At 38.6% G+C, this 15,049-nt stretch overlaps 1 protein-coding gene across 1 annotated transcript in view; it reads left to right on the top strand.

Moving 5' to 3' along the window:
* The window catches only part of CCBE1 (collagen and calcium binding EGF domains 1), a 65,785-nt gene extending 58,792 nt beyond the window's left edge, over nt 1–6,993 (top strand). Inside the window, exons 10-13 of the mRNA XM_036746308.1 lie at nt 2,179–2,318; nt 2,409–2,444; nt 3,143–3,178; nt 5,079–6,993. Of these exons, the coding sequence (XP_036602203.1) occupies nt 2,179–2,318; nt 2,409–2,444; nt 3,143–3,178; nt 5,079–5,312 (446 nt within the window). The 3' untranslated portion in view covers nt 5,313–6,993. The remainder of the gene's footprint in view (nt 1–2,178; nt 2,319–2,408; nt 2,445–3,142; nt 3,179–5,078) is intronic.
* The last annotated feature ends 8,056 nt before the right edge of the window (nt 6,994–15,049 follow it).

Genomic DNA, 15,049 nt, shown 5'->3' with positions numbered 1-15,049 from the left:
TTACTTCCATCATGGGCAGCTAGGTGGGTCAGTGGATAGAGCATTGGCCCTGGAGTCAGGAGGACCTGAGTTCCAATATGGCCTCAGATACTTGACATTTACTAGCTGTGTGACCCTGGCAATTCACTTAACCCTAGTTGCCTCGCAAAATTCACTTGTTAAAGAGGCCTATTCACTGAATGGGCGTTGCCTCACTCTAAGTGAGAACCCGAAAAGACCTTAGCCTCAAAGGACCAGGGTCTCCCATCGTATCCTGGGCCACCTCCAGTAGTCTTGGTGAATATCAGGCCATTGGACACAGATAGCTCTGGAAGAGAAAGTGAGGCTGGTGACCTTGCACAGCCCTCCCTCACTCAAATCAAAGTCAACTGCAAGTCATGTCATCATCTCCCTGATGTCATGGTCCTCTTGGAAAATGAAGGACAAACACACACACACACCACACTTCTATCATAGGCTTCTCTCTTCAAAGCTTGGGACATTCTTGCTTCACTGGAGGGAGGTCATTTCTGAGATATATATAGATGTATGTATGTATGTATGTGTGTATGTGTGTATGCGTGTGTATATATGTATATAAAACCATAGCAGGTACAAGCTATAGAGCCAAGAGAAAAAATTACTATATTTCTCCTTCATGAATTTGTGTCCCAACTTTCCGGATTGTTTTCATTTCTGTCTGCCCTCTGGTTTCTAGCTTGGCTTGAGCTGTCCAGGGTACTGGATTTGGACTTTTCAAAACACACTCCAAAACCTCTACCCATAACAAAGCTGGAAGGGACCCTGAGCAGTCATACAGCTCAATTTCATGTGAGAAAACTGAATCCTAGAGAGATTAAGTGACTTGCCCAAGAACATACAGTTAGCAAGTGTCAGAATTGGGATTTCGATACTCTGACTTCAAGTTTGATTTCATTCTACTATGTCATATGTGTGATGAGGTGTAAGAATGGCTGGTACTGAAAGCCAGAAAAAGGAGAAACAATTGTAAACAGTAATGGTTTGACCACATTAAATGTTTGCGTAGTTTATGATTGACTTAAAATTAATCACATGCACTGCACCTATTTATGAAGCTTACCTTTGCTTTTCCATGAATTCCTGATTCCTCTTTGTTCTTTGCTCTTAATATTTTAAAACTTTTTCCTGAGATTCATTAGGGCAGCTTAAGGGCTAATAAGATTTCCCTACAATTAATTAATTATTAATTGGTGTTCAATTAAAAGATTCTTGTTCTGTATTTTAAGGTAATTCAAGCACAGAATATACAGATTTATTAAAGAAAAGGCCTCAGGAGATCATTAAATATTTGGCAAAGCTCAGTTCCTAAGATTAGAAGCCAGGCTGTTGCACTCATTACCCCCATAGAATTGAATGGTATGGAGCTTCTCACCCCACACAAGCAATTGTAGCTTGGCTGGTAATGCAATGCTTCCTGATGAGTTTATTCACTGTGTAAACGCTTGTAAAGTATTGGTCCTGGAAGTGACTGGCTTGGGGCTATTGAAGAAATTCTTTGAATCAAAAGAAGAAATTAATTTCCTTCCCAACCACATATCTGGAAATGGGAAATCCCAAAATTGGGATGAACGACAAGTTTAGATGAAATCTGAGCTAGCCTGTCTATGTTGTAACCAGTGTCAGGCCCTAAATTGACATCTACACAATCTGAAAATTCTAGAATTTTTCTTAGGGACCTGAAAACCACACTATTTCACTAGTTGCCATCTAGTATAACCTAAGACGGAAGCTCCCTAAAAGGCAGTACAAGGTAGCTCTAGAGTAGGGGTTATTAACCTTTTTTATGTCATGGGCCTATTTGGCAATCTGATATAGCTTGTGGACCCCTTATTAGAAAAATGAATAATTTTTAAAAAATTTTTAAATAATTAAAATAAAATATATCAGATTACAAATGAAACCAATTATGTTAAATTATTGAAGTTATAAATAGAATTATCAAAGGATTTTTTTTTAACATTTACAGATCCACAGATTAAGAGCCCCTGCTCAAGGAGAATAAGAATAGAATGCTAGCTAAGTCCTTTTGCCTCCAGAAAAGAAAGAGACAGAGAAACAATTGCCTGAAATCAACCTTTGAGGCACATGAGTCTACGCATGTTCATCTAGGGTTCATCTCTCAGGCTGTTAGATTTACAGGATGTCTTTTGATTACAGGGTCACCTGGACCAAAAGGAAGCCCTGGATTTCCTGGAGTACCTGGGCCTCCTGGACAGCCCGGCCCCAGGGGCTCAATGGGACCCATTGGACCATCTCCTGACCTCTCCCATATTAAGCAAGGCCGGAGGGGCCCTGTGGTTAGTATTTTTTTAATCCACTTAGTATGGGAATTTCCTTTTTCTGTTTTCATTTCCTTTTCTTTTTAACAGGATTCTTTTGTCTTTTAGGGTCCACCAGGTGCACCAGGAAGAGATGGTTCCAAGGTATGTGCAAGTCTTTGCAGTCTTTGCAAGATTAAATATTCCTTACCATCAAAACTATAGGCACCAACTGAGCCTCAAGCACTGTTTAACACTCCCATTTTCCAGGGGGAAGGGAAAAACTGAGGCAAAGAGGTTTTCTCTGAAATATGAAAGTTGGGAGTAAAATTAGAAAAAGATCTCATGGAGAAAATTGAAAAATCTTGAAGGAAATTCCCCAGTCTTATTTTAAATTCCCCTCTATGGAAAAATAATAATATGTTCTTTTCTCTTTAACCAAAGACTTTTGCATTTTTGATATATTTGACTCCAGGAACTAATTGGTAATTTTACTTTGAGAACTATCTGCTATCTAATGTGGGTGGCACTTTGTGAGGTGGGGCGGGGAGAGAGATGGAGTGGAGAGTCCGTGTGAACTAGTTTTCAAAGTTTTCAAGTAATTCCATGAGCTGCCTGAAATTATGTGTGTTCCTTTTGTCAAACCTGGTTTGGAAATATATGACCTTGGGGGAAATCTGAGACATTGGATCTGGGCAGCTGTGTGCAAATAAGTGGGTCCCTGAGGCACAGCTGCAGCCTTACATTTGGTTTTAATTTTGTTATTTGGTGTTTTTATCCTCTGTTTCTGTTTCTTTTTTTAAGTAGAAAATGAAATAGTAAACACTTGTTCTAGATAGTAATCCTGTTGTTGATTTTTCTAGGGTGAGAGAGGAGCTCCTGGACCCAAAGGATCTCCAGTAAGTAGCATTATTTGTCTGACCTTATGATCTATTGATCTTACAGATCTATGCTGTTCACTGGAAAGGCTTTGGAATGACCCTTAATCAAGGTAGAGTTGGATAAGAATGATGGCCTCCTTGCTTTCTCATTTGGTTATTCTGAATAGTGTTTTATTACTGTGAAAAGATCTACTGAAGGCAGTGCACCTGGTTTTCTTTTTTCTTAAGTCATGGCTAATCTTTGGGTCAGGAGTTCTTAACCTAGGGTCCATGAAATTTTTTTAAAAGTATTTTAATCAAGGTATTCCAGTATAATTGATTTATTTGTGATCCTAAGTATTTTATTTTTTTCCATTTAAAATTATTATTCTGAGTTGTTGATAGGCTTTACCAGACTGCCAAAGGAGGGGGGAGGGGTTGGTCTGTGATACAAAAAAGATTAAGAACCCCTGCTTTAAGTAAAAGGCCCTCTCCAGGAGATTCAAAACCCTACTTTGCTATGCCTCTTATATAAGTGTTCTGTGAACACTGACAAGTCTAAAAGAAGAAAAAATCATAAAAGAAAAAACTTTAAAAAAAAACACTCAATCCCAATATCCTATAAACTTAACCACTGCTTTGACCATATGAAACAAAGATCTCTTTATCTCCATTAAGAAACCCACCTGTTTCTTAGTGGTGCACTTTGCGGACATTGTACAAAGTAAGTCAAATATATATAACCTCTGCCCTCTGTGGGCTTACAATCTAAAACAGACACCGTCACCACCAGAAACAGACTCATCAAAGATCTAGAAAAAATTCATAGACTTAACTAATATTTAACAGGCTGCACCTGTAGTATCTGTTTGATATTGTTATTTCCCAGAAGGCAAAGGAAACGTCTGCTTAAACTTCCTCATATCATGACCAAAAGTGGTAACGATTAAATGATGTCATATGGATTTAATGATAAATAAATATTTTAACAATGGAAAATAATATGTGTCCACTATATACAAAATTAGAAATCCTTTGATTCTTTCTCAGTTATTGAAAGACTAATTTCTTTTTTAACATGTTCTCACGTTGGTTTTAAATTATTGTCATTTTCCATGTACGTAGAACTGACGACATGCTTTTTTATTCTTTAAATTTGTATATTTTATTTGTTCTAATTGCATTAAAACAATTTTTAACATTCATTTTTCAAGATTTTGAGTTCCAAATTCTCTACCTCCCTCTCTTCCTCCCCCTCTCTGAGAAGGCAAGCAACCCCATATTGGTTATATATGTGCAGTCATACAAAATGTATTTCTGTGTTAGCCATGTTGCAAATGAAAGCACAAATCAAAAAACCAAGAAAAAGAAAATATAGAAAAATAAAATAAAAAATAAAAGTTTTTTTTAAAAGTATGCTTTTATCTGCATTCAGACTCCTTCAGTTCTTTCTCTGGAGGTGGATAACATTTTTCATCATGAGTCCTGTGTAATTGTCTTAGATCGCTGTATTACTGAGAATAGCTAAGTCATTCACAGAACAATGTCCCTTTAAAATAGATTTTAAATAGATTAATAGATTACAATAGATAACATGATAGATAATATTTAAATAGATTTGTACTCTGGGGAATCTCTTGAGATAATCATCCTAACTCCTTTGCCATTTTACAAATTAGGAAACTAAGGTATTAAAGGATTAAATAATCCACCCAAGGTTACATGTGATTTGAAGGTTTGAAAACCTCTGATTGATTATTGTCATCCCCAGGACAACACAGCTTGAGCAATGTAATTCAGCGAATGCATTTCCCTTCAAGTTAACAGTTGACATTGAGTGGTAGACCTTAGCTAAATAAACCACTTTTGGACATTTTAGGTATTGACTAGGGTTGAGGCTATAATATTCTGACTCTGAGTTCTACTTCTAAATGTATAGGGACCCCCTGGTTCTTTTGATTTCCTCTTGCTGATGATGGCCGACATCCGAAACGACATCGCAGAACTTCAGGAGAAAGTGTTTGGGCACCGGACTCATTCATCAGCAGAGGAGTTCCCATTACCTCAGGAATTTACCAACTATCCAGATGTCTTAGACTTTGGTTCTGGAGAGGACTATCCAAAGAGAACTGAGACGAGAGACTCAAGAATTCACAAAGACTTATATCCTTAGCAGGGCCTAGGTATTTCATACCAAAAGTAGGGGATGAAAAGGTTGATTCTCTCCTGAATCTGAATGATGGAAAGAAAAAAATGCACTGGGGATTTAAAAGATAGATTTTTATTTTATTTACTCTTCCCTTTGCTTTCTACCCTTGTACCTCTTTGCTTCCGAATACTCCCTTTTAATACCCCACCTCCTTATCTATTGGTAAGTAAACCGGTGACTGACTGATATATTTCCCAGCCTAAGCCAGTTAGGCTAATGAATCAAAGTTCCTCCATTAGTTCCTCCATTCCTTTTGTTCCAGCTACAGGATTCAAAGAAACTCCCAGAGTTTTGCCATCAGAAATCTGTTCATTTTGTAAAAATCTGTGATAGTGTCCCCAAAACACAAAATAATTTGCCAGGTGAGAAGATGCCAAATTAACTTACACCTATTATATGCTAGACATTAGGGATCCAAAGATAAAAGTGAAATACAGCCTTCCCTCAAGGAGTTTGTAGTCTAATGGAGGAAGCAACATGCACATAGATAGATACATACAAAGTGACACAAGGCTAATATTTGGAGCCATAATTTCATCAATGAAGAGACTTCCTTCACTAATCCCGACAATAATTTGTATGTGCCTTCTCATCCTCTGTGATTCCTGAGACAGAAACGATCAATGTAACTAAAGGAACAGAAGCTCCTACCAAGAAGATTGGTCAAGATTTTTGGAGAAGGGGAGGCTCTCTAAAATAGAATGCAATTTGTCTAACATTAATGAGGTCCTATAATTTTTAAATATCCATAATTAGATAAGGTTTCTTGCTGTCACTAGATGAAGTAGTAGGGACCAGGGAGAGAACAGAAGAACTATAGTATTTACTGGTATATATAATGCAGCTTTTAAAACCCCAAATGTGACTGTTAAAGTGTTCCTGCCTTGCTTTTAAGTAGGTACCACATTCAGAGTAAAAAGTGCTGCATGCTATAGGAACAAATTCCCTCTTCTTTTACACAAATGTGTTGCATACTGCACTTGGTAAAGAGATAAAATATACTGATGCTCATCAGAAATCATTAGGGAGTGATATGCCAGGAGATTTTCTAACTCCTTGGTCATGTGTTCAGGTAGGCTTTGAAGAACTCTTCTCAGTAAATCACACTGTTCGTAAAAGCAGGGTAACTGGCCACATAAGGGGCTGGGGAAAGGTACAAATTCTCCAGGCCAGACTTGGCACCTGAAGAAACTTTAATGTGCTCCCAGAGAGCCAACCTGCCCTTGGTCAGAGCAATTAAATCAATGTGACATGGGACTCCAGGCTGTGTGAAAGCCTCTGGTTCAGAGCCATTTTTCCTCTTTTCAAGGCCAAATGAAGAGAAACAGCTAAATCTACAGTTGAGCTCTCCTTTAATATTAGAGGGCCTGTCAGTAGTCTACACCAAGTGCCAGTATAACCGGGGCTAGAGTAGTTGCAGAAATTTCACTTAGTTGGGGTGGGGGGGCTGAACAAAAACGAGCTTTCCCCAGTCAGCAGAAATTGTCCTCTTCCTAATGTTGTTATCCTATAGTTTATGATAAGGAAAAATTGTACTTCCTCTTGCCCTTTCAGTTTTTATCTTTGTGTTCCCTTCCTCCACAACTGCAGAAAACAGTTTGCAAAAGGAATTTTTTCCTAAACATTCAATTCAATCCAAATGTCTGTAAAATTTTTGGATCTTAGATTTAGAAGAGATCTGAAAGACCATCTAGCCCAACTCCTTTGGCCAATGGATGAAGCCCCTTAACAATATCACAGATAAGCCTTGATTCTAGTGAAAGGGAGCTCGCTATCTCGTGGAAACAAGCCATTCTAGTTGTTCGTTTGAATTGCTGTCTTCCTTAAGGTGAGCTAAAACTTCCCCCAGTTCTCCCCTCTGATCAAGTCACACTGGGCTAGGCACTGAGGAAGCTAATAAAGAAACCTATTTGTGCTTTAGATTCCTTCTTCCTAGAATCAACCAGAACCGAGATCCCATTGAGAAATTTTTAAAAAAGTCATTCACTTGAGAATACTTGAGGCTGCTGTTTATTTTCAGAAAAAATCATATAACTTCCTCACCACCATTCTAAAAATACCTGCTGCTTCCTTCTTTCTCTTCCCCTTACAGAGAACGGAGAAGGCTTTTTCCTTTTCCCCTGATTGGACCTTTTCCCTCTAAATCTCAGCAGTGCAAATTGTGATTCCTAAGCCTTGTGTAGTTAAATTTGTAATTGTCATTGTTTTAACTTTGCACAGCCCTCCCTCACTGAAATCCAATTCATTTGCATGCCATGGTATGACCTCCCTGAAGTTATGGTCCTCTTCTGGAACAAAGGACAAACAACAACAGTTGTGTAGACACTTTATCATCACATTTGGGGTTTTCTTGGCAAAGATATAGGAGTGGCTTGCCATTCCCCTCTACAGCTAATTTTATGGATGAGGAAACTGAATCAAATGGAGGTAAGTGATTTGCTCAGGGTCACACAGCTAGTGTCTAAGGCTAGATTTGAACTCAGGTCCTCCAGACTCCAGGGCCAGCAGTCTACCTTACCATATAGCTGTCCCTAAATTTGTGATTCCATGAATGCAATTAGCTGTGGTCCTTTTATGTTCCTCTAGCCTACGTCATTTGTCTTTCTAATGGGAAAAGTGAGTAGCTAAGTGGCACAGCCCAATGGACAGTGAGTGGAGGAAGCCAGGTGTATAGTGGATAAACTACTAGACTTGGAGTTAGGAAGATTTGCTTTCGAACTCTGCCTCAGACATTTCCTAGCTATATGACCCTGGGTAATAATTCACTTAGGTTCTTTTGTCTTGGGTTTCCTCATCTGTAAAATGACAGTGTTGGACTCAATGGCTTTTAAGGTCTCTTCCAGTTCTAAAACTGCAATCTTCAATTAAGCATGGCACTCTTTGGATGGAGCCTCATTGTTTTTTGCATTTATACATCATATTTTTATTTCATTTTGTTTTCTTTTTGCTATTCAGTCTTAAGAATGCTAGAGAAAAGGATGCTCTGGATGCACATCTAAAGAACTGGTAGCAACAACTCCCTCTTCATCCCCTAGCACATGCACAATACACACACCCATCAAATACCACAGTCCAATCACCATTAGCCAACAACTGTGCTCAGCATAAACACTTCAAGCCTGTGTTCCTTATTTCTGTGAAGCTTCCATTGAATGTCCCAGAACTTTGAGAAAAGAAAACCTCCTTCAAGGCAGCTTTTCAGACCAAGAGTCTAGATTGGCCCATTTAGCTTTACACATGCCTGTTTCTTTTCCATCATCCCTCCTGCTTCCTTCAGCCCAGCCAGTTACAATGATATAGCACTGGCCTTTCCAAATACTGGGTTTCAGAAGAGATTTGCTCAGCAGCTGTTGGTTTTGCCTGGAATATATTTAATGTTTTGCTTGTTTGTGGAGGACATTATTTAAAGGTTGTGGATGGATGAATGCTTAAGAAAATGGTGCCATGGATTATGAGAAATGATTAGATCTGTTTTTGATGTAGCAAAAATGAGAAATGTTATTTTTTTCCCTCAAAACCATTTTATATTTTTGGAAATCTCTCTATTGTCAAACTCTCATAAAGTACAAACTTAACCACACAGAGGGTTATAGACTAAGATAATATATTCGAATTATATAAACTGAAGCTAGTTAGAACTGATATTCCTACACCTCTTTCAAAAAATATTGCATGTTGGGAATTGTAGGAAAGTGCACAGATATCCTTTGTCTTTCATAATCTCAACCTGCTGGATCAGGTTGATTTATTAAATAATTGTTAGCCTGCAGATGCCCCAAACACAGCCTTCTGTCACAATGTTAAATGAATATTTCATCTACCAAAATGATGTTTTTCAAAGAGCGTGTAACATCAAATTCTTTTATTCCCAATGTATCTTTTAGTTATGTTTAAATTTCCACATATATAAAAATACTACTTCTGTCCTAAACCTGGTAGGCAACTATGTTTTAGATAGAGGACAGGTAGAACATCATATATTTGTAATAAATCATCTTGTATAATTCGTGTCAAGAACTGTTTAGGATTACCTCCAATACTTCAGGATAAATTTGGATTCAAAATTTATGTGTCCACATAACCCAGACTTAAATGGTTTGAAATTGTTTTTTAAAAAAAAATTTTGGTGAAGATATTTTTCCCTTTGTTAAAAAAAGTGTAATTTGAAAATTGTCTGCAGGGCAGGCAGAATTACATTTCATTTTAAGAACATTCCTAGTCTCCTGAGAGAACTCTGAATAGTGAAAGAATGTGCCCTCCTGCACTCCAAAGTGGGGCAAAAACCCAACCTCAACTTCCTGAATTAATTCATGAATGCAGCCAGATAAAGAATTGGCCACTATGCAGCTTCAGATGACTAATTTCCTAAGCCTGTTGCAGGTACAGTAAGTGTATGTGAGCTGACAGTGTCCCCAGAGAAAATCAAGTAAGGGCCATCTGGCTCCTCCCAGGCTACACTTCTTATATAAATAGCTGGTTCAAGCTGTGCCTGGCAAAGGGACTCCCTTTGCCCAAATGCAAGAAGGCATCACTCATGGAAAGCCACAGAAAAGTAGGTACCCATAGCACAGCATTCTCTGTGTAGATACAGGAAGCAATATACCCAGTATACTGTTGGGGGAGGGCCTACCTCCTCCCCCTCCTCCCAGAGTGGTCAACTTGGGAGTATTTCACACATAGGCAGGCACACACACACACACACACACACACACACACACACCAGCCACATTTTATAAAGGTTTGTCATAGACACACAAATTTCTTCAAAGAGAATTTTTATAAAAATCTGAATAAGAATTTTAGTTAAGTCGAACTTCGCCTAAAGTTATTGATGATGAATACAGAGGCATCAACGTGTTTCATGATAAAAAAAATCAATAGCAGGACTCCATTTGCAAAGAAGTGCAGTCCTATTTCAGAAGCTGAGTATCTGCCTTGGTAGCTTTCCTACTACACATGACAGGAAGAAAACCTATTGCTTTAGGAAAATCAGAGGATAGGAAGAGCTTTTGCTAAATACCCCCCATCCCTCCCACCAGCACATGCATGTGTGTGAGTACACATGTACACTCCAGGAGGTCATTGCCGCTTTGATAGGTTCAAACCAATGCAAGTCAATAAGCATGTACTATGTCTCATAGAAAGTTCCGTGGGATTGAATTTGTATAATGAATCTGTTATTTTCTAGTGACTGGTCGTCCACTTCAGTAACCATATTGCTCATTATTTATGACAGGCATATGAAACAGTTGGACTGATATTCCAAACAGTTATATATGTGATTTCCATGAAGAACATTTGTTATGTATGCTTAATTACAAAGTTATTTTTTCTTATATTTTTGTGGTTGTTTTTTGTCATAAAGCTCATTTCTTTTGAGGAGTCATGTTTTGCTGTTATAACAAATAAAGATGAGTAAGAGGGTTGGTTAAGGGAACCCTGTAAGTTTGATGAAATTGTGGGATGGAATGATTGGGTAACAGCCAATGAGATAGAAGAGAATGTCCCTTTCAGACTCTGAGTGGCCCATTTGCACCTTGTAATAAGAGTGTTGACCCTGGATAAAAGCAACTGATGATTGAATGAAATTATTATTAATGCCCCTCTGCAACCTACATTAAAAACTAACTCTAAGACAAGCAAGATGAGAGGGAAAATCCAACTCATGAAGAAGCTCTTAAGGACTCATTTTTCTTTTTTCTTGTGTTTCCTAGAACATACTATGGGGCTAATGGAGGGAGATTTCTTTCTCCTCTCCCCACCCAGTGTGTTGGTATTTTATAGTAGAAACAAGTGGCTATAGGAGATCTGAACTACATGCCATATGAGAGGAAAGTCTAGCTGCCAAGTTGAGTTGTGTTGGTGAGGGGAATCAAAATTTTGGCACCTGGAGCGAGGAGTCTGACCCAAAGATGGCAGATCTCAAAGCTGAGATGCCTGCTAGTCCTGTTCTTTCCAAGAATGCATAGTGGACCCCAGCACAGGATGTCAGCTGAGCCAGAGACTAGATTCAATGGTAACTGCAGCCAAGCATCAAAGTAGCACCCATCTGAGCTTCCATTGGAGCAGCATCCCATCAACCCTGGTCTCATAGTCTGATACTACTCTCCTGGCTGCAGCTGGATCCACTCAAAAGTCTAGTGTCCTTACAAGGTCTAAATGGCCCACTCAAAGCTCAAAAGGGTGTGTTCTTATATTTTATTGTCTATTGCCTGCCCCATATGTCCTAGTTCCATCAGGCAGAGTGTGGGACCCAGTTGATCAGTGGTTCCCTGGTCAATTCCTTACTTCACAAACAAAAATATCAAAAACATAGATGTGAGCCAGTCAACCTACCTTACAGGCAAGAGTCAAAGCCTGCATCTTGTTTTCTACTTCCCATGGATATTGCTTCCGAATTGCAGAGAGTGAGTTGAATCATTAAGCCCAATGCAATGCTTCTGAATCCAGGTTCCACCACTGGACCTAGATGGCTCTGGAGGAGAAAGTGAGGCTGGTGACCTTCCACAGCCCTCCCTCACTCAAATTAAAGTCAACTGCAAGTCATGTCATCATTTCCCTGATGTCATGATCCTCTTTGAGAACGAAGGACAAACCACATCATGGGAAAAACTAATATAAGCAGGGGTGTACTGGCAAATGTTTAATAACCAGGTGGGGCAGGTGGGAGGAAAGGAATTTACCCACAATACAATTTTAAGTTTAATCTGCATCATTAACATTTTCTCCATCATTTTCTTAAGCCTGGGCAATTGACAAAACAACACATCAAGTTCAGATTTGTGGCATTGATTTCCAAGGTGTAAATGCTCACAATGAAATTCTAGCAATTAGCACAGAGTGGTAGTGCCAGGAGACAGTACTGTGGTCTCCTCTTGCTGTATGACACTTGGAATGCAACAGTCCCTTGGAGGAAAACAAAGAAAACAAAGAAGATTCCCATTTAGTCTGGGCAAGGTGACTTGGGCCTTTCAGAGGGAAACTGGACAAGATCTATTCCTACCGTATAGTCAGTGGCAAGGAATTTATCATCCACTCCGAGGCAAATTGCAGCTACCCACAATGCTATACTCTCTTCCTTTCAAAGCAAGTAGTAATAGTAGTAGTAGGAAGAGGAGGAGGAGGAGTAATAAAGAAGAACTAGCATTTACATAGTGTTTTAAGGTTTGCGAAGTGCTTTCCATATTTGTAAAGCTCATTTGATCCTCACAGTAACCCTGGGAGGTAGATGCTATTATTATCCCCATTTTACAAATAAGGAAACTGAGGCAAACAGAGATTAAGTGATTCACTCAGTGTCACACTGCTAGTAAGTGTCTGAGGCTGAATTTGAACTCAGGCCTTCCTTACTCTAGGCCCAGTGCTCTTGCCCACTGTTGGCCATCAGGCAGATTGTAGGACCCGGCTGTTGGCCCGTTCTAGGGAAAATTCTTGATAATTCTCTCTGTGAAATAGTGATCTGAGAAATATGAAATACTTGTTCACATGTAATACATGTTTTCAGCCTGCTTAATTGAAAAAGCAGCTTTCTGGATTGAGATGTGGATGAAAAATTTAACCTTGTTGTCTCCTGACATCAAATTTGTGTACTTGGTTGGTAACTTGAGTGCCTTTGTTTGGTTCCAACCTCACTTCTCATAAAGTAATTTAGACTTGTTTTTCCCCAGAGGATGGTATTAAAAGTTTTGGAAAAGAATAACCTGCTTTTGAAATTCAAGGCTGTGGGATATAAACATCTCCATATCACAGACATCTAAAACCTACTGCTGCTTGGGTCTTGAATGTAGTCTACAGGGTGGTCACTTCAACAGATTTGGTTCAGCTGTGGGTGATCCAACAAGAATTCTATGCTGTGTTTGTGGTTGAGTTGTGAAAGTCTAGACTTAGAGTATTAGTGGGTAGAGGGAGAACAGAGATGGTCTGATGTAAACTAGGGATCTGGGATACACTGAAAGTCACGGACTGGGAATTCATTCAAAGGATCATAAGACCATAGATTTAAAGCCAGGAGCTTCCCTAATCCAATCCTCCCATTTTATTGATGAGGAAACTTGAGGCCCAGACAAGGTAAGTTTCTTTCATTGGGTCACCCAAGTGGTAAATGACAGAGGCAGGATTTGAAGCCAGAACCTTTGACTCCAAATCCAGTGCTCTTTCTATTCCATCAGAATTTGACAGTCATTTGAGGTTGTGACTACCTCCAAAGCTGAGTGACTAGTTGGTTAAAGAAATCAAGATTTATAAAGTAAATATAAAATATTTATATTTTATATAAAAAGTAAAAATGGATTCAAGTTCATAGCAAACTTGGCTGGTGTACATTTATTGTCACTATCAAGGACCATTATTCTTACAATTATTCCTCTTCTCAGTGTAATGATTAATAATAATAATACCAGCAATAATAAAGGCCATTGATGTAAAACATCTAAGTTTGTGTAATTTTTCAAAGTCCTTTGCACAGATTATTTTATTTGAGCTCGTGCTCTATACTAATACCAGAAGGCTCACAGATTTAGAAAAGGAAGGAAACGTTTCCTGTTGTTCAATCATTTTCAGTCGTGTCTGACTCTCTGTGATCCTATTTGGGGTTTTCTTGGCAGAGATACTGAAGTAGTTTGCCGTTTTATTCCCCAGCTCATTTTACAGATGAGAAAACTGAGGCAAACAGGGTTAAGTGACTTGCCATGGGTTACATAGCTAGTAAGTGTCTAAGGCCATATTTGAACTCAGGAAGATGAGTCTTCTAGACTCCAGGCCTGGCACTGTATTCACTGCCCACCTAGCTGCCAAGGAAGGAAACTTACAAGCCATTTATACCAAAGGTGTTGTATACTAGACCCATGAGCTGCATGCAGCCCATAACACCCCTGAGTGCTACCCAAACCAGATTAAAAGGTAATTGGGAAATGTTTAATAAAGTGAATGAAAATATAATGAAACATAGATAATGTTAACATGTGATTTTCTAAGTCAATATACACCCTTCAGGGATTCTTATGTATGGTCTCTATTTCTATTTGAGGTTGATACCACTGATTTATATTAACTAACCTCATTTTATAGATGAGAAAATTGAAGGCACAAAAGGTTAAGTGATTTGACTAAGGTCATAAGTGGCAAAGACAGAATTTGAACTCAGCTTTTCTGACTCTAAATCCAATGCTTCCCCCCCCATACCCTACTCCCAGAAATATTCCTTCCCAAATGTCATAAAGATATAAAGAAAGTTGTCATAACTCCTCAGTTGGCTTCCTTGCCATTTCATTTCAATAAGAATCATACATTTATAGTGCTTAAGTTTTATAAAACGTATTCCTCACAACAACTCTGTGAGGTAGATGATACTGATATTGTCACCCTCATTTTATAGATTGGGAAACTGAGACATAGGAAGGTTAAATAATCTGCCCTAGGACCAATAGTTCATAAGAGCTGGATCTGAGATAATAAATCCACCAACCTTTGCATCTCCTCTGTCTTCTGAGCTGGTCTCTAACACAGGTGTGCCTACTCTGATTTTTCTCCATTTAAGAATCTACTTTTAAAGTATCTATTAGTTTTTAAGAATGTGCTTTTGGGAATCTATTGAATTTTGAAATGCAGATTCCACTCGGTGGAATCATAAATTATGCCATGTGACAACTAGCACCTCAATTACCAGATAACACTTTATCAAGTCAAGAAGAATTTTTAAAGTA

Source organism: Trichosurus vulpecula, chromosome 1, assembly GCF_011100635.1.
Source record: "Trichosurus vulpecula isolate mTriVul1 chromosome 1, mTriVul1.pri, whole genome shotgun sequence".
NCBI classification, from domain to species: domain Eukaryota; kingdom Metazoa; phylum Chordata; class Mammalia; order Diprotodontia; family Phalangeridae; genus Trichosurus; species Trichosurus vulpecula.
Note: the sequence above shows the minus strand (reverse complement) of the source record. Positions and strands in the feature narration are given on the sequence as shown.